The 25317-nt window shown below is 40.2% G+C and overlaps 1 protein-coding gene across 2 annotated transcripts; it reads right to left on the reverse strand.

The window, feature by feature from the left end:
• Positions 1-246: 246 nt before the first annotated feature.
• Positions 247-23762, reverse strand: taf2 (TAF2 RNA polymerase II, TATA box binding protein (TBP)-associated factor). 2 transcript variants are annotated; one of them, XM_026371694.1, is made up of 28 exons: positions 23682-23762; positions 23248-23417; positions 22968-23022; positions 20660-20820; positions 20347-20465; positions 20110-20248; positions 19704-19935; positions 18452-18636; positions 18176-18289; positions 16280-16379; positions 15552-15637; positions 15267-15402; positions 14995-15149; positions 13810-13924; positions 13463-13572; positions 12281-12346; positions 11937-12063; positions 11604-11729; positions 8451-8591; positions 7664-7774; positions 7372-7565; positions 6941-7080; positions 6410-6479; positions 6088-6197; positions 2816-3045; positions 1857-2024; positions 1521-1623; positions 1135-1436 (listed from the first exon to the last, which is right to left on the reverse strand). In XM_026371694.1, the coding sequence occupies exons 2-28, from the start codon at positions 23295-23297 to the stop codon at positions 1135-1137; spliced, it is 3645 nt and encodes a 1214-aa protein (XP_026227479.1). In that variant the 5' UTR covers positions 23298-23417; positions 23682-23762. The 2 variants fall into 2 exon arrangements, with proteins under 2 accessions (XP_026227480.1, XP_026227479.1); XM_026371695.1 differs by having other exon boundaries at positions 247-1436; positions 23248-23732.
• Between the last annotated feature and the right edge of the window lie 1555 nt (positions 23763-25317).

Here is a 25317-nt window from a genome sequence, read left to right on the forward strand (position 1 = left end):
TCACTGTCAGTCACAGGTTCACAAACTAAAGTTTGGGTCACCTGACGCACAAGCTGCTGTCGTCTGTGTTGTTTATCAGTCTCCTTTTCTTTTAAATGATAGAGTAGAAGGAATTAGCCTCGTTATTTCTACACATTGGGACTGTAGGACTAGAAGTTTCATGATGAGAGCTGAATGTTCATCACATATAGGTCCATCTAGTGGAAGTAACCAGGCCTGAATCAATACATTTGTCTTATGCACAGATATGTAAAAAATGAATTGATTCCCTTTATTTTAAAAACAAGACATCTTTAACAAAGATCACAGTGTAGAAAGTATAAGGCACACGTTGATAAGTTACAGTGCCCACGTAGATTGTCTCGGTTTCCTCTACTGTGACTAATGGCTTTCACTATGTTATTTTTCTCATTGATAGACTTTGTATCTCGTGAGCCATCAGATTTGAAGCAGTTTAGATAGTGGATGAAATATCAACATGGAAAAACAACCACCCTCACAAGGACTGAGTGGGAAACTAAGCAGTGGCATTAAACTTTTATTGTCTTATTGAAAAAGCATTGTTAATTATGACAAGTGAAAAGTATTTTAAAAACACACTAGTTCTACTTTTAGATTCTGTTGCTCAGTACAGCTTCATCTGTTTGTAAAGGAGGAAATGTTACGACAGCAGAGGCCTGATCCACACAGAATCAATAATGATGCCAACTCACTGAATGTCGGGATTGAGCTGTGGGGATGAGGTGTACCAGAGAGGTGTCTCAGCAGGGAACAGAGTGTGAGGTGGGCTGAGACTGTGTTTGGCTGTTTGAGGAGAGTGGTGTGTGTGGTTGCATGCCCCAGACGGCCTGGAAAGTGTGTTAATAGTCCACAAACTCCTGAGGCTCTCTGTGTGTGTGTGTGTGTGTGTGTGTGTGTGGACCTGAGGACACCTCTGGGGGTTACAACACTTGAACAGCAAACTTTCTGATAACATTCTGTCTTTATACTTCTACTAACTAATGAATATTTAGATCACCTGTGTTGATACACTACATGTTCTTCCAGTGGGTGTCCCTGTACTCACAGGAATCCAAGCCTGCTATTCTAAGATTGATGAATCCAGTTAACCCTGACTGAAGCACAAGCAGACATCTAGTCCGACAGAGATGGTGAGCGGAGGGATCTGCCGCTGGCCGGGCTGTTGCTGTAGGCATGAGAGTTGTCTCTCTCTCTGTCCTTTTCCTTGTCCTTGCTCTCGTGTTTGTGCTTGTGCTTGTGTTTGTGCTTGTGCTTGTGCTTCTTCTTCTTCTTGTGCTCGTGGTGGTGGTGGTGATGGTGGTGGCTGTGCTCGCCGCCGTGCTTGGAGGAGGATGACATGATCTCTTTGGGGAAAGGTGGGACTGGCGTGGCGGGCATGGAGAGTATGGACTGTTCCACCGATGGCGGCTCCTTACCTGAAGAGAGGAGGAGGATGAGTTTGTCCTGTCAAGGCTTTATTGGAAATATGATGAACATGCGTTGTGTGTGTGTGTGTTTACCTGGTGTAGAGGGTCTCTCTAACAGATTGAGGTGATGGTGAATGAAGGCCTGACTATCATGAACAGTCTCCATATCGATATCTTCATCTTCCATTGTGTTAAACTATGACAGATCAGAACTGCATATTAATACAATACTGACACACACTGACTGCTACACATGGGAACATGGAAAAGACAATGTTACAACACTTTTATGTCACTGTGAGTCTGTGGAGCAGAGATTTGATGGTAGCAGAACATAATAGATGACAGTAAAACTAAATTTCATAAATAATTTGCTAAATTTTCAAACCAGAGCAGAGTTGATGGAAACACAAAGTTCAAGTCCTTTACCCTGATCTTGTAGCGCCCTGCTCCTCTTCCATCATCATCTGGCGGCTGAAGGACCTGTCCTGGCTCTGGAGGGGAGCCCAGAAGAGTCTCAGCCTTCCTCTTCAGGCCCTGAGGGGGCTGGCCCACCCCACACACCCCTAATGATATAGGATCTGGCTCTTCATCCACCTGGCAGACACAAATAAAGTGTGTTTGCTATTTAAAAGACATCTTTAAAAAATATTTAACTTGTTTTTATCGTTATGGTTGTACTTTAGACTTTGCATATATGAATAGTATTAAACGTCCCGCTGCCTTCTCTATGTTAAAATATATTCTCTCCAGAAAGAAGTTGAATACCGTTTGTGTACATGTACTCACCAAATCATAGGAAGCAAGTTAGGAGTTGTTGAAGTTGCCCTTTAATGATTTAACATAAATGAAACTATGAGTGAATCTACAGGACATTCAGAAACCAAGGGCCTTTATTTCTGAGCAGAATAAAGTAGAGTTTTAACATTTTACTCTGTATAATACTGTAATTAGTTGTTAGACAGATCAAATCTGCCAAAATGGAGCCTATTACAGAGATTGTGGGCACTATAGTGATGCAATGGGAATGAGGTAGAGCTAAATAGTGTTGGCTCTACAATACTGCAGCTCACATAATTACATAGGTCCAAGCTAGGATAACAGTTTTATGTTGTGGTAGATATCTGTGTGCCATCTGAAAATTATAACATAGCACTACTAAATCAGTGATTCAAACAGCGGGAAATGAAGACCACCAAGCAGCTTGTAGATTACGCCACCACTGGTAGAGAAAGCAGTGAAACTTGAGTTGTTGTATTACGGTCTCTAGCAGAAACTACACAATTTACAGCCAAACTATTAATAAAACCTGAGAAGTTCAAATGTGTCAATAGCAGCTAACATGCGTTTTCCATTAATACTTAACCAACTGTCCTGACATCACTTACAGTCGTGTAGCTCATGCCAACACCGTGGATGCCAATACTGGCAGGCGTGTCCATGACAGTGCCAACCCCCATCTCAGGCTTGATTGTTGGGTTGAGCACGGCTTTCTTCTCCTTCAGGTTCAGCACAAGGCCCAGTTCTGGCAGTGGCAGGCAGGAGGGCCGAGTGAGACCGAACAGTGTGTAGTACAGGTTCATTGCATCGCAGCGTAGCCGCCAGTCGTGGGAGGTACCTGAGAAAAAAAAAAGGTGAGAAGGAGACAACAAATGAAATAGTGATGGAACAGTACCGGCACCCCCAGAAGGCTCAATACTGCACTGTCCTAGTTTTTGTTTCTAATGTGGATATGCCAGAAAGGAAACCTGCTGGAGCTGGAGCATAAATTTCCAGAGGCAGCATTAATCCTGAGCAGAGTTAGGCACTACATATTTCACTGGACATCCCCACAGAGACAATTACGAGCACAACTAAATACCAGATAATCAGCTCTCAGTTACAAGGGTGCAAATGAATCATCATATGAGTCGCTTGAGCAGCAGTGTGTTTAGAGTTGGAATAAATAAAACACGAAATATTGCAGAAGCTGACGACGCAGAGGCCAAGGTGTCTGGCACTGAGGGGGTGGGGGGGTTGGAGAAATGAGTCTAACAGCAGCACTCTAGGTTGTATTCTCACAGCACTGACCTTCAGCCAGGGAACCACCATCCTGTGCGAGCGTAGTGTTTAACACACGGGGGGCTGTGGGTTATGGAGGAGAGGCAAAAAACGATGTACCAAACAGTATTTAAAGTTCCCACACTGGTCAGTATGTATTTAAATTGGCACGATCAAGCTGTCCAACAGCCACCCACACTGACTGACGGACAAACAACAGTTCACTAGAAATAATAATCAGCAATATTTTTCTGTGTGTAGGTCAATAAATTCAACAGTGCACTAACTGCATAATGGTCTGCAGAAATATGGAATTGTGAGTGTATCCTTATGTCTGGGGTTTGAGTTGGTGTGTATTTGGATTGGCACACTGGAGGTTATGGCCTGGTTAGTTAGCTCAAACACACAGAAACCAATGGAAGAGAAAGAAACAGTGAAACCTGAGGACACAATAGAAGGTAGAACTATGTGAGTGTATGGTGGAAGCACTGCACCAAGAAGTAGCCCTTAACCTTTTTTAGTTCATGGCCAGAAGGAACAATCTTATAATTAAAGAAAAAGAGGGAGCCAAATATTTAATGTAAGAAACACAGTCAGCCATTGAGGTCTCATAGCACCTAGTAAGAAAATGTTTGACACGCATAATATTAAAGAATGAGGACAATGTCACCACCAAACTGCTAAATCGATAACATGGTGTCTAATTTGGTCACAGTCACGTTGACTTTTGACCACCATTTGGTCGCAAAAATCTCATTAGTTCATCCTTGAGTTCAGTCAGTGATGAGGTTCTTTATCAAAGGAAGACACCAGATGTGTTCTGGTTGCACCTTCTCAAATGTGTGGATTTTCTGTTTCAGTCTGTTTAATAGCAGTACAAATGCTTTTTCTTGGTTTTCTGGACATCAGTATGTTCTATATTTTATAGAATAAGAAATTGACAGCTTAATCCATTCATTAGCTGCAGCCCTATTAGAGATTCAACAAGTTCTGTAGAGCATGTTTTGTGCAATAGAACAGAACATACTGCCCCACTCTATCACACGTACACAACAATAGTTGTACACTCACACTATGTGAACATGTGCACAAGTAATGAAGTGCAAATGGAAATAAAGCAAAACTACCTTACTACTAACAGTTCCACTAAGAAACAGGGGAAGTATGCAGCGATATCTTGATGCTCAAATGTTTTACTCCTGTTTAGCTGCTGGTTAGTATGAGCTCAAAGCCTTGCCTTTCTTTCCTTCTGTTTCAACTAAGAGGAGCAAAGTCTGGAAACCAGTCGACAAGGACACATTCATTGAATGAGATAATGGTATATAACAAATTATATTAATGATACAAACATGTCAACTGGTGGATGCGTTTTATCTAACCATCTTGTTTTCCATTTTTTCTCCATCAATGGAAAACAACATGTCGGGTTCTTGGTCACTTCACTAACCGACTTTACTGTTGGGTTCAGCAGTTTATGAAGTATCCCCAGTGGTTTCAAATGTTCACATGACAGTAATGCTGCTAGGAAGTTTTAATGCTTTACAAGTTCAGAAATATTACTTTAAATCAAGTCCATAATACGAGAAAAGCTGTAATAGTTTTACTACTTTCTGTGGCTGCTACAGTTTTTTAAAACCAACTGGCAGCTGGCTTTACAGACAGTAAGAAAATGTCAAACACTGGAGTGAAATACAGCAAACATATGCAGATTTCTGAAGTGTTATGCTCTCTTCTACAGGGACAAAGCTTTTTAGCTGAAATGGATTTACAGCACTTAAACGTTGTGCCAGATTAAAGAAAAGAAAATGTTTTCTCCGTCTTGCTGATGGAGTAATGTGAGTGCACTTTGTCCAAGAAAAACTAAACTCTCATCAGTATAATTTCCCCTACTTGGGGTTGGATCAACCCATTTTAGTTATAAGAGCAGTGGGAAATGTCAAGCTGTCATTTGTTCCTTAGTGAAAAAGCCAAAAGCTATTGACTCTTTAATGCATTGTGAATGCAAAACTGTACATCATTACACTTAATGAGGCAGCTGGGGGACCTTAGGGAAGAGACACAGGTCGACTGTTGGCTATGTCTGAGCCTCATGTTGCATCACGTCATCTCAGTCTTGGCCAAAAAGTGACACTTGAACACACCAACAATACTACAGCCAGTGGTCAACTGGCATGTACAGTCTTTGTCTGCATAAAGAGAAACAATACTTCCTTACCAGCAGGTAGTGGTAGTCTGTAGAGGTGTGTATACAAACTGTAAACATAGCAGTGTTTGCTTTCCGTTTTTACACCATTCTCACTCACTACACTTTCACTTCCTTCCTTCGCTTGCTTTCATCACTCCTGTTTACCTTGTGCATTTTCCATCATCTCAGCTCTTTAATACATATATCTGGTCAACAGTGACATGAGAGATTTAAAATAGATAGCTTCAGTTCAAGCTCTGCAACCCCGACTAACACACCCCACTTACAAAACTACAGTGACTATGCTGATTTTCACAAAGTCTAATGTCAGGCCTGGTAGGGGTGGGGGGTGAGGTAGCTTGACTGACTCAGTGATAAGATGTCACCAGGAATTAATATTTGTCTTTTCATAAAGAGTGCGAGTGTGTGTCTCACCTGAGTTCATGAGTTTCCAGAGTTGGTCGACCAAACCTTCGTTACACAGAGCAGAGTCTGATGTCTTGGTGAAAGGTGGATTCTTACACAGCATACCCAGGATTTTATGTCTGATTGGACACGAAGAAACACAAACAAACAGCTGCTGTCAACAACATGTTGAGGTAAACATTAACAGTCAATAAAGCAGTATTGTTCTACCACAGACAAAACTGACGACACATTTGGGAAAATGAAACGTCACAACACCCTCACCTTCAGGAGAAAGGACATGTAATGTACAAAATGTGTGTGCTGAATGTGTGTATATACATCAGCTGACCTGACGTAATGAACTGAATCATTCTGGACCATGGTGAGCAGCCACTGAAGCTCTGCTGCACTTCTTTCAACTGGGGGACAAAAAAATGCAAACATATGAAACCTGAATACAAGAACATGAAAATATGAAAATAATTACAAAATAGTCCCAATTCTAAACTTTTTAATTTTTCATATTAATAGGGGACTTGGCTGCATGTCAGCAAACATGTCACCTTCGTGTGCTGTTTTTTAAACCCTGGGTTAAAATCAGTTGAAATTGATACACAATTACTTGTGTCTATTCACGGTTCATGTCTGTTCATGACTGTTCAGGTCTAATTTCTACTGTGGCTACTAGAAATTCTGGATCCATTTTGATCAAAATGTGTGAATTGACTTTAGACTGTGATGGTTTAACGTACTAATGCAGACCTCCAGAGACCTGGGAGCTGTCACAGTGACCTTCATAACAATGCTAATAATAAAAACAATTATAGTAAAGACATTAATAACATTAAAGCAAACACACTCGTATTACTGTACGTCATACCTCTTGTATAGTCCACCAGAGCCTCCAGTGCAGCGACACGAACGTCTACAAAGTGTCCATATTCAGCGTAGGACTTGAAGAGAGATGGGTCACTGGGGATGTGACCATTCTTCTGAAGCTGACGAATCGCTCTCAGACAACTAGAGAGAGGAAACATATTAGATATAGATATATATATATATATATATAATATTGAACATATTAATCAAACTGTGCAAGAAGAATTCAGAAAGGTGACATATAGAGACACAATGTGCTTATTTTGTATCTAACTAATAATAACTCCAATTTCCTATGGCTGCAACTTTTCCACCAAATGTATAAACCTGGCGCAGGCAAAACAGGTTCTGATGGTTGGAGATAAATTCACCATGTGAGCAAGATCAGACTAGGTAAAAACTAGATAGTTGATATATTTCATAATTCTCTACCTGACAGTGATGGTGTGTCTAAAGCTGGGCAGCAATTTCTCCATGTTGAGGAACCGTGTAATCTCCTCCAAGATTAGCCGGACATCAGAGTTTAAATTGTCCACTGTCCGCACCTCATTGTTGATGCTGATAGCTGGGGTCAGCGAGTTGGTCAGTGCTTCGATCAGATCTGCACGGTAGTAGTTGTCTGAGAACTGAAATTCAAAACCCTCTTTGAATGGTATCTGTGAAATAACATTTAAACAAACTGCAACTTTGAATATGCATTCTGGTTCATGATTTGTGCCTTTACTTTGTTTTTTCTGTTGTCGTTATACTTGATGAGGTCAAGTATAAAGTTGAGGACATCTTTGGGACAGAGGTTCTGGACGTCTCTGAGCAACGCCATGGCAACAGGCATCGTCTGGCATGGAAAACAAAGAGGAAACATCAATCACGGAAAAACAACATTTATATCTAACCAAGACTGGAACTTTGATGCTTCCAGCTATTTCTGAGAATTTTGAAAACAGTGACATATTATCCATACTGGCTTTTAACATTTACATTCATAACTAAACTTTTCTGATAGGATGTTGTATTTATGATTACTTGCCAGCCAATACTGCTAATGGTATGTGAACCCTTTGAAATGACATGGTTGCTGCTTTAATTAGTGAGAAAATGTGATCAGATTTTAACAAGACAGTTTTAAGCTGTAATTCATGGCTCACAAAAGTCACAGATGCGTCTACGAAAGAGGGGGAAGGGAGGTGGTGCAAAACCAGTCACTTTTGAGAGGATCTGTTTGTGCACATTTTCAAATTCAACTGCTCATTATAATCTACACAGCTATTTAGCATAGCAGTGTACAGGAACACTTTAGGGATTTCAGGTACCTGTTTTTTAATCTTCAAAATGGAATAATATGGGCACTTTAAAACTAATTTAATTTATTTAATTTTAAAGGTTCACAAAAAAATCAGCCAGTCGGACATTTGTACCTGTTGGGCTCTACTTGTATAGAAAAGTAAGCTTGTTTCAGCAGCCTGTTGAGAGCAGGCTGGCACTTAGTGACGCTCTGTTTGGCTGTGACATACCTTTTGGAGGAAGTAACTCTGGAAGTTGATGAAGTTGTTGGTCTTGACAATGTTGGGGCAGCTTTTACAGCAGAACATTCTGGTAAACAGAGATTTCATGGCTGGCGGGCCCTGCCAAGTGCTCACCATGGAATTGGCTATCTGGAGGTTTTAGAGAAGATGAACACGATTCAAACAGTCAGTTCCTTCAAGTCAGTTTTTTTTTAAGTTTCTCCACTTGGAAGACCGTGTCTGTCAGCTGTCCTCCATCTGCTGCCATTACAGTAAAATAATGACATTGACAAACAATCAAAAATATTTCTGCAAATGTAAATGAAATGTGAAATGTAAACACTCGTACAAGTTCCAGTAGTTATTTAAGAAATGCTGAAGGCATGCAAAAGACAAGTGATATATGTTGTGGCTTGTGTAACAATGTCCTTCTTGGTTTTTGTGGTAAGAGCTAAACTACAAAATAAGAAGCAAATGTGCACATGAGCAGCATATGATGTTAGGTATGAAGACCAGTGGCTCCAGTGGTCTTTACATTTAAACAGGATATTGGAGGATTTATGTTAATGTGGTAAAAAGGGGCTAGGGGTCACTGACACAGGATGTCATTTGGTTAGATAAATAGAAACGGGGCACACACAGTAGAATGTTTTTGTATGTGTGTATGCACGTATTCATGAACACATCTGTACCGTTTGTTTCAAAGTGTTCTTAATGTCAGCTTTTATGTGCCCCACCCCCCACGTTTCTGCCCCCCAGGCTGTTTCTTATTCCTTTCCACATTCTCTACCAATAACAAGCAAGTAAATGTTTTTCCAACCAATCATCATGCAGACAAGTCCATCAGAGAGGGAAAGTTAGCCATATTTTTACTTTGTGGTGATCGTGGGTATGGAGGAATGTTTATGTGCATGTCAGAGCGTGTATATGTCTGTGTGTCTGTGTGTGTGTGTGTGTGCGCGTAGTAGTAAGCCATTACAATGCAGCTTAATGAAAAAAGTGAAGTGTAGCCATTTAAACCTCCACTCCGTTTATCATGTGAAAATATTGGTTCAGGTGGAAGTGGAATGGCGGAAATCCAGTGGGGGTTAAAGTTGCCAAATCCAGAGCACAGAGAATTTCTTGTAGCCACAGAGTAGGATTATTCCATTAATTGAGCATAAGAGCAGTGAGTATTAAATGGTATTGCTGGCTCAGACGTTCTATATTGTTCTTATATCGTTGCCTTTGTAACAATAGTATTTGCACTAAAGATCGGATGAAAATGTGGATTTTTACCCCTACTACATGAGTACATGATGTTAAGACACTGTCATCTACCATTAGAAATGAAAGCAAGTTCTGTCTCTAATTTTTGACACAAATTCAAAACAGAGGTGAGTCATGCTGCTTTCAGTGACCCACTGTGCAGCTACAAACTGAACTGCTTTGTTTCTCTCCTTTTCCGTCCAGACCTCACAAGCATTCACTCATCTGACTGGACTTTCTAATCTATTCACATTACCTATACCAACAGCCCTTAGACGATTTCACCCATCATACAGGAATGATAGATTCTGTTTCCTCAGTTGTATGGACATATCATAAAAAGGTTGTTCAGGAGAGTTTTCTTCTTTAGTGATGAACTCCATATATTATTATAGATTTATCTGTTTATCTGTTCTTAATATTTTCCTTGCTAATTAGGGACAATTAGGAACATCCCAATATCTGTTGAGGCATCCTGCAAATGGGTGGGGACTCATTTGTTTTTTACTGTGTGAACATACGTTTTTGTTTTGTACCAACACAGAGTTACCCCTTTAACAATACAAAGGAGTATTGCATTTACAGACTAGTAGCTGCCTTTACAGTGACAAGAAAAAGTATGTGAACATTTGGAAATTGTATGATATTCTGCATTAATTTTTCATAAAATATAATCTGATCTTCAGTAATTCAGTATGATACATTAATTCAGAGTATTAACAAATATAATGCCTAAAATAATACCACAAAAGAAATTCTGATCTTCCATGTATTTATTGATAACAACCATGAAAGCCTCAAAAACGCTAATTGGAGTCAGGTGTTGGCATAAGTTAAGGATATTAGTTTAGACTAGAGCTACTTCAACTTACAAAAAACACTCAAACTTTTTAAGTTTGCTCCTCAGAAGAAGAATATGCTTATTGGGGCCATGCCTTACCAAAAGTAGCTTTCAGAGGATCTACGATCAAGAATTGTTGATTGAAGCTGGAAAGGGTTACAAAGTGATGGTAAAAACTTTAAAAATCCACCAGTCTACAGTTAGGCAAACAAGCTCTCTGGCAATCTCTAACAATAAGTGGGCAACCAGTCAAAATGACCCCAAGATCACAACAAACACTCAATAATGAGGTAAAGAAGCAACCGCGAGTGGCAGCCACAGATTTGAAGGCATTATTGGAACTGACTAACATTTGTGTTCATGAGTCTACAGTACCTAAAGCAGGGTGTCTATGGCAGGACGCCACAAAGGAAGCTGCTGCTTATTAAAAAAAACATTGCTGCACATCTGAAGTTTACCAAAGAGCACATTGACACTCCACAGTAGTATTGGCAAAATGTTTTGTGGACTGACGAAACTATGTTGAACTATTTAGAAAGAACCCACAACACTAGATCTGACATAAAAAGGGCACAGCACATGATCATGAAAACATCATCCCAACCGTAAAGTATGGTGGAGGAAACATCATGATCAGGGCCTGGCCAGCTTGCAGTGATTGGATAAGAAAATTCTGAAGTGTATCAGAATTTATCTTCAGCACAACATAAGAATGTCTGTACATCAGCTTGAAACTCAACCAGTAATTAATTCAAAGGCTTCACATAATTTTTCCACTTTCGCTCTGAGGTTTTTATGGCTGTTCTCAATAAAGACATTAAGGATCAGATCAGTTATGTTATTATTTTAGGCACATTATATTTTATACATTTGACTTAGATAAAGATCAGATCAGTTATGACAAATTAATGCAGAAAACTATAAAATTCCAAAATGTTCACATACCTTTTCTTGCCACTGTATAGCACTAGGCAGTAATTTCCAATACGATACATTTATGTGAGATGGCCACATCAGCCACTGTCTTCCTTTTTTACCTTCCCTCTACTATTCTATTATACACCAACACCTACCCTGGCCAAACAGAAGCAGGCCTGCATGCGGACTTTGTAGAAACACTGTTCTTGTTCTAGAATGTCGGTCAGAGCCAGTCTGGAGGCAGGAGTTGGGAACTTTTCCAGTGCTGAGATAGCCTCTTCCTAGAAGAAATGAGGTACACATTCAACTGATGAACATCACGTCAGAAGCTGGGGATGAGCTTTAATAACATTTTATTTACCTTTCAAAATTATATAGAAACTAGAGGCTAATTCCTCTCAGTCTAACTTTTCTGAGCAGATTTTTTCGGCTGATGTGTGCATATGAAAATGTTGTAAAGTAACACTGAACTCCTGTCAAGAACCCACCTGTGCAACTACATCCCTCTCATAGCGCAGCTGGTACTGCCACATAAAGTCAGCCTGCTCGAACTCCACCTTCCTTAGAATGGACATGTCTGGGTCAATCCGGATCCAGAGGAGAGGAGAGTCGGCACTGAGGAAAGAAGATAGAGACAGGGACACACTGAGCACAGGTACCTCAACCCAACATGTACCTCCAGGAACATTAACACATCTAATCTTAACAAGGTCTGTTTGTGGACGTTATTGCCAAAAAGGTAAAGACACAGACACTCTTCATTTAATCTAGAATAGACGCAACAATTTTAAAAAGTGCATTACAGGTAGTAAACATTAACATCATGTCTTACTCCATGGCTGATAAATCCATGTCAACTTCCTCTCCATTCATCAGAGGGATTTTCTTTTTCTTGTTTCTGGAAAATGAAATCAAACATTAGTCAAAACCTAAAGACAAAAGACTAGCACAGGGGACATTTATATCAAAATGCAGTTGTCATTTTTGATAAACCTCAATAGACATGAGGGAAACAATGAGAGAAACAGCTTAGATGGAATAGAGACTAACAATGTGAACATATTAGGACAAACCACAGAGCCAGAGAGACGATAGTCAACTTGGATAAATACTCACACTCAGCTGCCCCACTATCAATTTACAAAAACTTGCTGAAATCGTAACCCTTAAGGAGCTTTCTTTGCACGTTTATATAAAAAAAAATAAAATAAATGAAACTCGCATTATGAAGCTCTTCTCCTTGGCTTAAATACACTGCCTTTCCAAAAGAACAAAGTCACACACTCTAATATCAAGTTGGAACCCCTTTATCTTTGATTACGGCACACATTCAAAGTTGCATTAATTTTTCACTAAGGTCTTGTATTGACGATGGGAGAGTCGGCCCGCTGCGCAAAGTCTTCTCATAGCTTCTCATAAACATAGCTGTGAAGTCTACTGTTGTTTTTCTACGATTTGATTCCAACAAACGTTTAAGTTAGAGTTAAATAACTTGTTGCCAGCTGAAACATAATGATCCATGCAATAACTATCCAATTGGAGGCTTTTACCTATTTGCTTAGTTAAGTCCAGGTAGTGACTTCTCTTTCGGACAGGCAGTGTATTTAGCCTGCTTAGCACCTCACTTGTAAGTTCCTTTGGATAAAAGCATCTGCCAAATAACTAAATGTAAATGTAATAAAAACTACTTGACTAATAATACAGTGTTACAGCAATAATGTAACCACAGCAAATATGATGATCTCCCATTGCTTAGCATTACAAATCTTTCCTTTATGAGAGGCTCTTTTTTTCTAATTTTGACAGGGAGTTTGGGCAAGAGTCTATAACCGTGAAGTCAGGACAAATAAGAGGTAAATGTAGTTTGCAAGTCAAACAAAACACCAGACAGAGTAGTTAGTGTTTGCAGAAGTCTGACCCAGTTGACCCAGTCAACCACTGGCAGGCATTCAGAGACAGTGTACAGTGTGCAACAGGGAATCTAGACCTGATAGCATTTTGCTTTAGTACGTACCGCCTGCTTTTAGAGTGGCAGGGAATATCATGTTTGAGGCTGTTCTCCTCTATCTGAAGTGTGTGGTTAAAGGACCCATCCAGCTCTTGCACTGTCACCTTGATGGGACCCTGCAGAGGAATGTACAGTACATACGATCATTTAACATATCTTTGTTTGGTGAGCCAATAACAAGACAAGTTGCTTCGATCATGAATGAATAGATCCATTTTGATTATACATGTAAGATCTCTTTTAGCTACTTTCAGCTATGGAATGTGCCACAGTCAATGCATCTGCTAAAGGTTTGGCTTCTGCTGTAGAATAGAGACAAACAAGTCATACTCATACTGTATCTTAACGCTCACCACATATTTCTGAGTTCCAGATGATGTGTAGTCCTGACGGATCTCCAACTCCAGGACGTTCCTCTTCCTGTTGAAGGCAAAACTGCCGAAGAATTTCACCACGGAACTCTGGTCTCTGAACAGCACAAGTTAAGACTACAAACACAGGTACGTGTAAGAACATATTCAGTGGAAAGAGCTAAATTTGGCATACAGCTGTCTGACAGCTTACCTTCACTAATAATTTGATTATATTTCATAATGATGTGGTATGTTACTCTTCAATTTTGGAGTAAATGATGACATGGTGAAGGCTCTACCTACAGTCAGGTCCCTAAATATTTGTGACAATTGTTCTCATTTTGCTCACTCCTGCTGTTGATTTCTGTCTGTATATGAGTGTATATCAATGTACAGTGGGAAAACCGACATCAAACATCATCAGTTCCACCAGCGTAACTGGATGCACCCTAGTGGTTTTGTCTCGGTACAGGACAAAATAATATATAGTTGTCGGTGTATCTTGGGCCAGCACAGGTGAGGTGGTGCATGAAGCTGTGTTCACAAATGCAGAGTGCCATTTGCAATGTAGGTGTGGTGTAGATTAACCTGTTTTTAACTAGATAAAAACAAGTATAAAACCCCGAATAATGGGGCAAAAGGTGGGAAGTATTGTAACATCTTTGGGGTTTCTATAAAGAAGTGGAGTGTTTTGCCATCGCCAAGTGAGCAATCAGATCTGAATCTAACCAAGCAGCGTTTCACTTGCTGAAGGGAAAGCTAAAGCCCGAACACCCCAAGACCAAGCAGAAAGTGGAGACAGTTGTAGGAAAGGACTGGCAGAAGATCACCAGAGAAGAAATCCAGCATCCGTATATGTTGTAATATCTCCAATATTCCAGTATTCTTGATAAAACCTTTAAATTAAAACTGACAGTCTAAACATGAAACACATGCTTATTTTCTGCTGAATGTGGCTAGTATAGTGTATTCAGGTGTCAATCTGGGCTCTGTTACATCTCATTCAGGTGTTTCCGTTTCTTATGCCATAAGTTGAAGCAGTTACCATGTGTTTGGAAACGGGTTACAAGGCTGCACAAAGTCCTGCAAATAGCCTTACTTATCATTTAAGCCTGTGTCAAGTGCAAACAGTTCATTAAGCATCACTATGTTTTTAAACAGAGATCCAACACAGATAAAAGATACACCCATTGTTTGATGAGCGGGCCGATATCTTTGCCAGAGACATTGGAGATGGATTTGAGAAAAGCGTGAGTAGACAGCAGCATCTGGCTCCACATGTGACTCTGGTACTTTTGGGATGAGGCTGTACTGGCCAGACTCAGAAGTTTGTTGAACACCTAAAGCAGGTCCAGCAGCAGAGAAAGAAACAAAGACTAAGATTTTTTTTTCTTAAGAAGTTGACTTAAATTAAAAATAAATAGTGGAAAGTTGAGATCATGCTGGTTGTTTCTGACCTGCAACATGAACTCCATGCTGATCCTGTTTTCTATCAACCTCATCACCAGGTGGGCCTTACACTGGAACATCTTGTAGTACTCCCAGGACAATGTGTGAGAGTGTTTGATAGAGAAGTGAAGGTGGGGAGTTGGACTGGAGAGAAAAACATTTGGTCAGTCTGTGACATGTTTATGGCCAAAGGAATTACTTGTTACACTGTTCAATTGTTACATTGGTCAAACATCACTACTAAATGACGGGAGCTGGTGCATAGTGGTTCAAACTGAAATGAGATCTTATACTTGTCCTTCTCTTTGCCACCACTGAAGGTGGGGTGCAGTAGAACCCCTCCCATCTTCAGTTCATATTCAACAATCTTGTCCAGCTCCTGTTAACCAACACAATCAAAACTCAGTAAAACCTTTCTAAACGTTACAAGACATTAGTAGATGTTAATAAAACAACGGTTAGGGGTATATTTGACACGTATATATAGGTAATAAAGTTCACATCGTTTCTTTTATACTTTGTGTATGTCTGGAGGATTTAAAGGTTTAGATGTGTACTTTTTCGATACTGCGGTTTTTGTGGTGATTTAAATCTAAAATCTAAAAACTTTTAAATCTAAGTTTGTCTCATACTGCCCCCACTGGTACACAGGATTGCATTATGCACATGCAGCATAGCTACTGGCTACTGCGTAGTTAACAGCAAGTATGCCCCTTGCAAAAGGATGTATTTTATAAATGATGTATTTTAATGAAAATCTGTATTAAGTGACATCTAACTGACAACAAGATGAGATAAGATCAGTACAGATACACCGGCAGAAAGTTTAATTTACTTCAAATCAGAAGAACATCATGGTGTCAGAAAAAAAGAAAATCTTCTGAGATTTACTGTAGAAAGTAGAGAAATATAATGGGGAAAATGTAATCACTGCAGTAATTGGGGTACTGCTCACCTGTTTCCTGGGGGGACCCTGTGTTATGACTGAATAAACTGAGGCTGAACATCTGAAAACTGTTACCTCTTTGATCCAGTGCCGATACTCATTGACTCCAAAAGTTTTCTTCAGGTAGAGGCCGTAGATGTAACCCGAGATTCCCTTCAGCACCCACTCATCAGCCCTTTACAAACAACATATCATGTCACTGCAATGCAAGCTCACGAAACACAAAGCTTTACAAAATATCAAGGTTTACATTCCCTTCAAGGTTTTAGAGATCTGTCCAAATGTTCCAAGAATCATTCAAAATGAATGCTAGCAAATTAACTGCAGCTTAACTTAATGACATTTATTAGTGTGAAGGTACTTCAGACTTCAGTGTGAAGCTACTAAACAATCAGGCTAAAATGAATGGCTTACTTACAAGAAGCAATCACTTCAAAACAGTATTTGAGGACAAAATAACTTGTTTGCCCTTTTCAATTATTCTGCCCACACTGTTTTCAAGCCTGGATTTAATGGCTTGTAAAAAACAAAAGAGAGACGTAATGCTGCATGCTGATTCAACCTTGGTGGCTTGAATTGAATCCAGTCTGGCTTATGTTATAAAGTTGGTTTCATTTGTGCATAATCAACATTATGTTGAATTTCCTTTAAATAGCCTCTGAAGGGTTTTATGGTTGATAATTAAGAACTGAAGCTGTTTCTTAATCTCAACCTCAGACATAAAACTCAAATCCCTGTTGAAAGTGAACCAAGCATATGAGGCATACTGTAGGTAAAACAGTATCCGAGCTCTTGTTTTTCCAAAGCTCAGATCTAATTTCACTTTTTGTCAATATAGTTTCACAGAGACAGAAAAGAGTGGTCTCGCTTTTCTCATGTGCCTGACAGCCTACTGAGTACAGCCTGTTTTCAATTACAGCCCCCACTCTGTTTAATTGCTAGCAGGCAGTGCCACGCTTTGCTAAAATCAAAGCGATGTGACAGACTTTCCTGACATCTTTTCTTACACAACATCAGCCAGCTCAACAACATAAGCAGACAGAGATCTCACGTGTGATGTGGGGTCAGAGGGGAGCGCGAGCAGAGCATGAGAGGGGGTAAACGAAGGACACCCAAGAATTCCTCATCTGCAGTACCAGCAGCATGAGACGGTTCAAGTCCTACTGATGGACCCCATCAGACCCCTAAAGCATTCCCTCAGCCTCTGACACAGACACACAGTTCAACCACACTGGCCAAGCAGAAACACAGTGATCCATCATACTGTGAACAGTCACTGAGGCCAGTGCTGGAACGACTTCTGACTCCTAGTGATGACAGAAAAGCTCAGTTCTGTAGCAAATCTCTCATCACCAGACCTTTAATGAAAAGGTCTGAGTGCTAAACGTTACCACACTTCTCAAAAAGACCTAAATACAACAGAAAGCAGGGCTGAGAGCCTGGACTGCACTGAAAGTGGTTTTTGTAAGTATGCTTCCAAACAATACTGACAGCACTTTTCCATTACATGCACATCTGGCTTCTGGGGCTAATTGTAAGCTCTCCATCCCCGTGATACTCAATGTCAGTGAACGCTTCAAACTGGAGGTGTAAGAAAATATTGACACACTCGCACGCAGGATACACAAGTTAGCAATGGTGCAAACATAAACTCATAGATAAAAGCAATAATATCCTTGAGGGGCTAGACAGAATACAACAAAGGGCAGCAAAGCAGAGAGAGGGAGTGCTGAGCGGTGTCTTACCCTACCACTAGCTTGACTCACAAAGTTGTACACTGTAGCATTGAAGCATCTCCCAGTGATTAAAATGTTCTTGCTGTAGCAAGCTTTATGTTTTGGTTGCTGCTTTGTTTTATTTCACAGGTACAGAAAAATGGACCCACATACTGTAACGTACGCTTTGAATATATTAAGGCTCTAAACAGTGACACCTCTTTGCTTCGCTACAGTGTCAAAACTTAACTCTCACCATGACATCCTGGAGATGAAACAGCCAAAGAACTGCTGAGCCAAGGCCTGGGCCAGACAGCGGCGAGTCTGTGGGGTCTGGTCAATGATGGTAGCACTGTGGAGCAGGTTGGTGCTGAAAGACAAAGGCGAGTGTCTTTCAAAATTCCAAGTAAATGTGAATGTAGTATACATCCACAACAATGTATTATAAATAATCCTACCCTTGGAATATACTGTAAGTTTCTATAGTTGACTTTTAAACATCAGAACAGTACAGAAATCAACTGAACCTTACCTGAAGATGCTCATGGAGGCATAAGAGGAAACCTGTACATAGGCCTCGTCCACAAACACAGTCTTAAAGCAGGAATATGGGTAGCGGCATGTCAGTATCTCTTCATAAAACTCAAAAATTTCATGCAGGTAAGACATGGAGTGTTTGAGCAGCGGCAGCAGCTGCGGCAGGCAGAAATGGGTCACCTGAGAGGGGACATGATCAAACTCAATGTTATAATTAGTAACAAAGAACAGCAGCTTCAAAAACAAAACTTAGATAATGGTGCCAATAGCATTAAGGCTACAATAAATTATTATCTTTGTTCAATCTGTAAATGGCAGGAAATAAAGGTGAAAATCCCATTAATTGGTTTGATAAAGTAACTGACTACAATGTAGGAACTTCAACACCTTATGTTTATGGACACCTAGTGGTCATTATTAGAAAGTTTAACATTATATTACATTACAACGGAATTTAATTTTCTACAAACAATATTTCCAGAAAACAGGAAAATGCACTAAAAACTAAAATGTGCAATTCATTCATTTCCAGTGTTTTCAAGATCAGTGTTTGCTTCCTGAAGCACACTCAGAAAAAGCTGGCACAGAGGCAGATCTCAGTATTATTCTAAAAAAGTAATAATAAGTAACATTATTCTGGATAATTCCAAAATTGGCAGGTGAATTTGTGACAGGTGAACCTGCAGTTCATAGTGTAGCAGCGAAAAGATACAGGGACTCGGGGAAAATCTTAGTGCTTGAAGGTCAGAGGCAGAAATGACTGCTGAATGTGTCTGACCTTCTAGTAAGCAGGCAGCTACTGTGATGAATATTGACACAACAGCACAGTTATCATAGAGGCATCAAACTCTGCTTATATTTACAAAATAACATTAAGTTAGTCTCAGATAAATAAAGGTTCAAGCTAATTAACAAATTACAGATTACATTTTTTATTGAATATTAGAAAAAGTCCCAATTTGTTAGCATTTGTACTAAAATGTCCAACCTTCTTAAAAATCAGCACCGTTTGCTTGATTTAACAGACTAAAAGTCCCATTTTTCAGGTAATATTGGAACTTTTAAAATTTCATGTCAAATGTTAATCAAGCCATGTTGTTGAGTACTTTGCATGCTGCGAGTTGCTTGCTCCTCTGACTTGTTCTTTATGTTGTTAAGTACAGCTCTGCCTCAGTGTACACAAAAAGCAGTAAAAAAATTTTGTGAGATGCTTGACATTATACAGCAGCATCATCACTTTAACCCACCTCATGCATGTAGGGGTCTACGAGGACCTCGAAGGGCCCCACAGCTAGGGAAATGTTGGGAGCCGCTGTGGGGATGGCAAGGACATAATGGAAAGTCTTCTTCCTCATGTCATGGGTGTAGATGGTCTCTACCAGATCCCCACAGGACACTGCAACCATGGAAGCATCCACAGTGAACTCTAGCTTCCACGTACACAGCTCTGAGTAAGAGTCCACGCAGGGAAACCAGAACCTAAGCAAAAAGACAATCTTATGAGCTGCAAGCACAGGCAATAAGCAAGAATAAGCACAATGACTTATGCTGTTGTGGTCTGTGGAACTTATACACCTACAGCAGACTTGGAGAGTCAGCTGTCACCTGTATGTCAGTAAAACAAGGCAATAATACACAACACATTGTTAATACCTGGAGTTCTGGTAACCAAAGGAGAACACATGAGCTCCTCTCTCTGCCATGCTGCCCTCCATATCAGGAACAACAAAGTGGAGACCCCCCTTTGGCTGGTCCAAGGAAAATTCTATGTAAACCTTTAAGACTTTCAAATCTGGAGACAGAAAACACAAGAGTATTAGTGAACTTATGCTTTAGATTAGACAGTCACAGTTTGAACCACATTTCAGTTTTTCTACTCTATTCTCTTACCATCTCCTTGTTTCCAGAGCTCAGAGGGAACTTTGATGACTAGCTCCCCATGTCCTGCATCAGGGTCCACAGCACTCACCGCTGCTGTATAGGCACTAGAGAAATAGCTGAGGTTCCTCCTATGTAGACATACATGAAACATTTACTCAAAGTGATCCTAACAATGCCACACAGTTCTTCTTAAAGTACACAGATGTTGCTATGTGAGTAAAACTCTCTATAATTCTTTTTCAAATAACAAATAAATAATAATTTTGTCAAACCTAACGTGGCAAAGTGAAGACACATGAATATAGGACACTGATAAACTCACTGCTTGGACTCATGGTGGCACACTTCCAGGGTGGGGTCATTGTAAAGGAACGGGGCTTCAAGGTCATTGACTCGGACCCTGTAAATGCGGCACTGTTTGCTGTTAAGCTTGATCCTGTTCAAGTTAACCACTGTGGGGAAAATGGTCAGCTCAACAAAGCCCTTAGGGATGAGAAAGGAAGAGAAAGATATTACTGAAAATAAACTATAAGTGTCATCCTTAGCTCAAGTCATTTTCATTGTCTGGATCAGAACCACAAAGTGAGCTGTAATATAACAATTTGCTCACCCTAAAATGTAACGTAGCTATGGCTTTACCATCAGTCTTTTCATAAGGGGTCTCACAAAAGTGTAGCGTCATATCGATACACACATTGGAGACACTCATAAATAATGGAAACAAACTAAGATAATTATGTAAATGGCAGGACTGCATTTAATACTTGGATGAAAATCCATGCAGTCAATCACTGCCTAAAGTCTGAAATTAATGGAGATGAGAAAATGCTGAGCTTCCTCCCTGAAGATTCTTTGAAAGCATTTTACTGCAGTTGTATTCAGCTGCTGCTTATTTGTAGGTCTTTATGCCAAAAACCTTGTCTTCACTAAGTGAAAAGCATGCTCTGTTGGTTTAGGTGACTAACTTGACCAGGAAATCCCATTTGTATGCTTGAGAAACTCTTGTGTAGCTTGTACTAAATGTTTTAAAACATTTTCCATCTTTAGCACGAAGCAACACCCATTAGTTTTCCAACATTTGGCTGAATCTGAGCAGAGTGTAACGTAACCCTTACACTTCAGAATTCACCCTGATAATTTTATCAGCAGTCAGGTCAATAATGAATAACAGTGACATGGTTCCACTGGCAGCCATACATGCCCATGACATAACGGTGTCTCCAAAATGTATGACACATCCTCCATGTCTGACAGATGATGTGGTAGCTTTAAATCATGAGCTGTTTCTTTCTATTTACTTTTCATTTCCCGTAATTCTTGTACAAGTTTCATCAGCCCAGAGAATCTTATTCTAAAACTGGTGTTTTTAGATGTGTTCTGGCAAAGTTTAATTTGGCCTGTCTGTTCTTGAGCATTACAAGTACAGGTGACACCCCACCTCCTCCACCGTATTCTTGACTTGGCAAGATTATGTGAAAGGTTTTTTCTTCACCATGGACAGGATTCTGTGGTCATCAACATTAGTCTTTTGCTGTTGCTGGGCTGCCAGTTAATTCCTTTTTTTAGGAATGTTACAAAGGGATGTATTGGCCACTCCCAATGTTTTAGCTGGGGGTTGTATATATGTACTGTAAATGGCTGTAATTCCTGAATGATTAATGTCACAATTGACATTAATCAATCAAAATTAAAGCTAAAAACTTTCATTTCCCTCACACCTTAAATGTTTAATTTCAAATTCAACAGGGTGGTGTAGAGAGGACAAATACCAAAAAAATGTCATTCCAGTCTGGGGTCATGGTTCTCAACCACAAAAAGGTGGCTTGCCTTCTCCAGGTTGGAGGAGAGATTCTGCGTCAAGTGGGGGAGTTTAAGTATCTTGTTATCTTGTATCTTGTTGTTCACGAGTGAGGGAGGGAGGGAGGGATGGAGTGTAAAATTGCCAGACAGATGAGTGCATCGGCAGCAGTAATGTGGTCTATGTACAAGTCTGTCGTGGTGTAGAAGCAGCTGAGCCAAAAGGCAAAGCTCTCAATTTACAGGTCAATCTATGTTCCTACCCTCACCTATGGTCATGAACTCTAGCTAATGACTGAAAGCATGAGGTCCTGGATACAAGCGGCAAAATGGGTTTCCTCCATAGGGTGGCTGGGCGCACCCTCCGAGATAGGGTAGGGAGCTCGGTCACCCAGGAGGAGCTCGAAGACACTGTTCCTCCACATCGAGAGGAGTCAGCTGAGGTGGCTTGGGGTATCTGTTTCAGATGCCCCTGGGACGCCTCCCCGGGAAGTTGTTCTGGACATGTCCTTCCGGGAGGAGGCCCCGAGGAAAACCCAGGACATGTTTGAGAGACAATGTTTCTCAGCTGGCCTGGGAATGCCTCAGCACCTCAGCAGGTCTGGGGAGAGGGAAGTGTGGGCATACCTGCTTAGGCTGTTGCCCCCTTGACCTGGCCCCGGATAAGCATAATAAGATGGATAGATAGATGGATTGCAGAAATAAATAAAGCAACCCTTCTGTCTCTCCTGTAATATTGTATAGCTACAATATTTAAAAGAATGCAGAGGTGCAGTATGTAACATCATTTTGTAGTTTATTTTATACTTAGTACTGTAAATAGAGTTACTCACAATGACGGACTTCCTCTGGAAGCTGATGTTGTTGATGCACACCACCTGGTGGGTCGTAAAAGCAATGACACAATAACAATGTCAGTCTATGTGATGTTAATCTCCAGTATGAATTTAGCTAGTTTTTAGCTAATCTAGATAGCTAACCATATGTAACGTTAGCTGTTACTTTGCAACTGTGACGTTACTGTCTTAACGATAACTTCGACATCAGGCACGACTGCAACCATTTGATTCACGTCAACGCTAACAATGGTGAAATTATACAAAAAGTACTTATAATTTAAAAGGACGCGGGCTCTCAAATCCTTTATCCTTCTTCCTGTTCATCTTGATTTGTTGTTCTTCTGTCTGGAGTGAAATTTCCACATGCCGTAACGTTAACGATGCTGTTCCGTGATGTTTTCTTCTTCTTTCTCCCTAGCGTCACATTTAGAAACATTTGCCAGACTGCAAAAAGTAAAAGATGTGTTTTTATTTGTAACAGAATAACCAGTTCCAGAGGGATTCAAGGAAATCGGCACTGTTTTAGCCAGTGTTGAGTGCTATATCCTCGATTTGTATCTCTGGAGACGGCTGCACAGTAATTTTTATCCAACTACAACAAAAGTATCCATTAAAATAGCTCTGCCATAAGTCCAGGAATAAAAGACAACAGGTCCACAGTAAGACTGCAGCAGTCCAAGTATCCAAACAACTAGCTAAACTAACTACCTGCCCGGGTGCTCATGGTATTGTGATCCCAACTCCAGCGTATTCAGCCATTTTGTTAGTAACCTTTGACCTCCCGCGTAAAAAACAAAACAAAAACTATTTATTTATACGGCAAGATTACAATCCAAAATATATCGTGGCTAACAAACAATAAAAAATCTTGTTTGTAAAAGTAATAATAAATAATACGTTATTTAAAAAAAAAAATAGAGAGCAGTGAGCTTTGTAGCGTCACAGTGGGCGGAGACTCCCTGTCTGTAAGGAAGTGCATGAGGTCGGCGGGAGCGCGCGCAGGAACAACGCAGTCTTTGATGTAGTGTTACACTATTACCGTACCGCCTGCACTCATTTGTACTTATTTTGGATTGAGAGAGATATATACATATTAAGGTGTGTTTCAAACAGGTATAAAAACCGGACAAGCGTTAAGACGTGCCAGGCATGGCTGCTTCCGCGGTTGCGCGCGCAGCCCGTCAAGGCTGCATTGCCCAGTTTATGTATGTATCCGTGATGAGAACGTCATTGAGCGTGTGCTCCCCAGGGATGGTAGCGTCAAGGTAGTGACGAATCCTTCGCATTATAGACTGGAATATGACCAGTTACAGAGAGGCTATACATGTCTGTGAGATCTTTACCTGTAACAAATGTTGATCTGATCAAGTATCCAAAGTATTGGAATGGAAAGGCCAATTCGTTTGTGTTTGCTGTGCACTGAAGACATCTGGGTTAAAAATCAAAAGATGCACATGAACAGGCACTTCAGAATTTCAGCTGTCATTTCTAGACATACCACCTTTTGTATTAGATCACGGTCTGTTACAGATCTTTCATATTATTTAAGGTACCAAATACAGTTGTTACAGAGTCCCTTTAATTATTAAAATATTTTCAACGGCTGATAAAAGAATAAATGTTTTAAAATCGTATTTTTCTTACAACAAAACAACATCAGATAGAACAACAGTCCATGTTACACATGTTCATAAAATGAATCACAAAAATTACCTACAGCATTAACAACGAAGATTGTGTGACTGTGCTGGTGGGCATGTCCCACACATCACATAATCATAAAGACCTCCTGGACTTTTGTTTAAATAAAAAGACAACTAATATTTTCTTATGAGAAAAGGAAAACCTCAGTCAAGAGGTTAAATAAATGGTGATAGATGCCAAGTCAGTTGGAGACCATAGTTCTTAATTAATGTAATCAAGGTCCCCTCACAGAAATATCTCGGTTTGCACACTGGGATCTTACTTGGCACACTTAAGTTGCAAGTGTCTGTGCTAGAATCTATCATCAACTTCATGCATGTTCTTCCAGTGTGTGTGATTGTGTAGATTCCCTCTGGTTTTCTCCTGCCTGCAAAACATGCAGCATGGGTTCACTGGTCCTTCTACATTGTGGAAATGTTTGTTTGTCTCTGTGTTTGTTTCATTCAACCAGGTTTTCCATTCTTTAACAAGTAAAAAATGCTTGCTATTAAAAGGGTTAGTTACTACAATCTGTGCTGTGTTTGGATTCCTCCAGGATGTTGTGCAGGTCTAATCCACAGCCACAGGAAGAACTTGCTTGAGGCTTCTGCTGCCAAAGATGATTTTAACCAGTAAAAACTATTTCACTTCACTCCATCAC

The sequence above is a fragment of the Anabas testudineus genome, chromosome 16 (genome assembly GCF_900324465.2).
Source record: "Anabas testudineus chromosome 16, fAnaTes1.2, whole genome shotgun sequence".
Classification (NCBI taxonomy): Eukaryota; Metazoa; Chordata; class Actinopteri; order Anabantiformes; family Anabantidae; genus Anabas; species Anabas testudineus.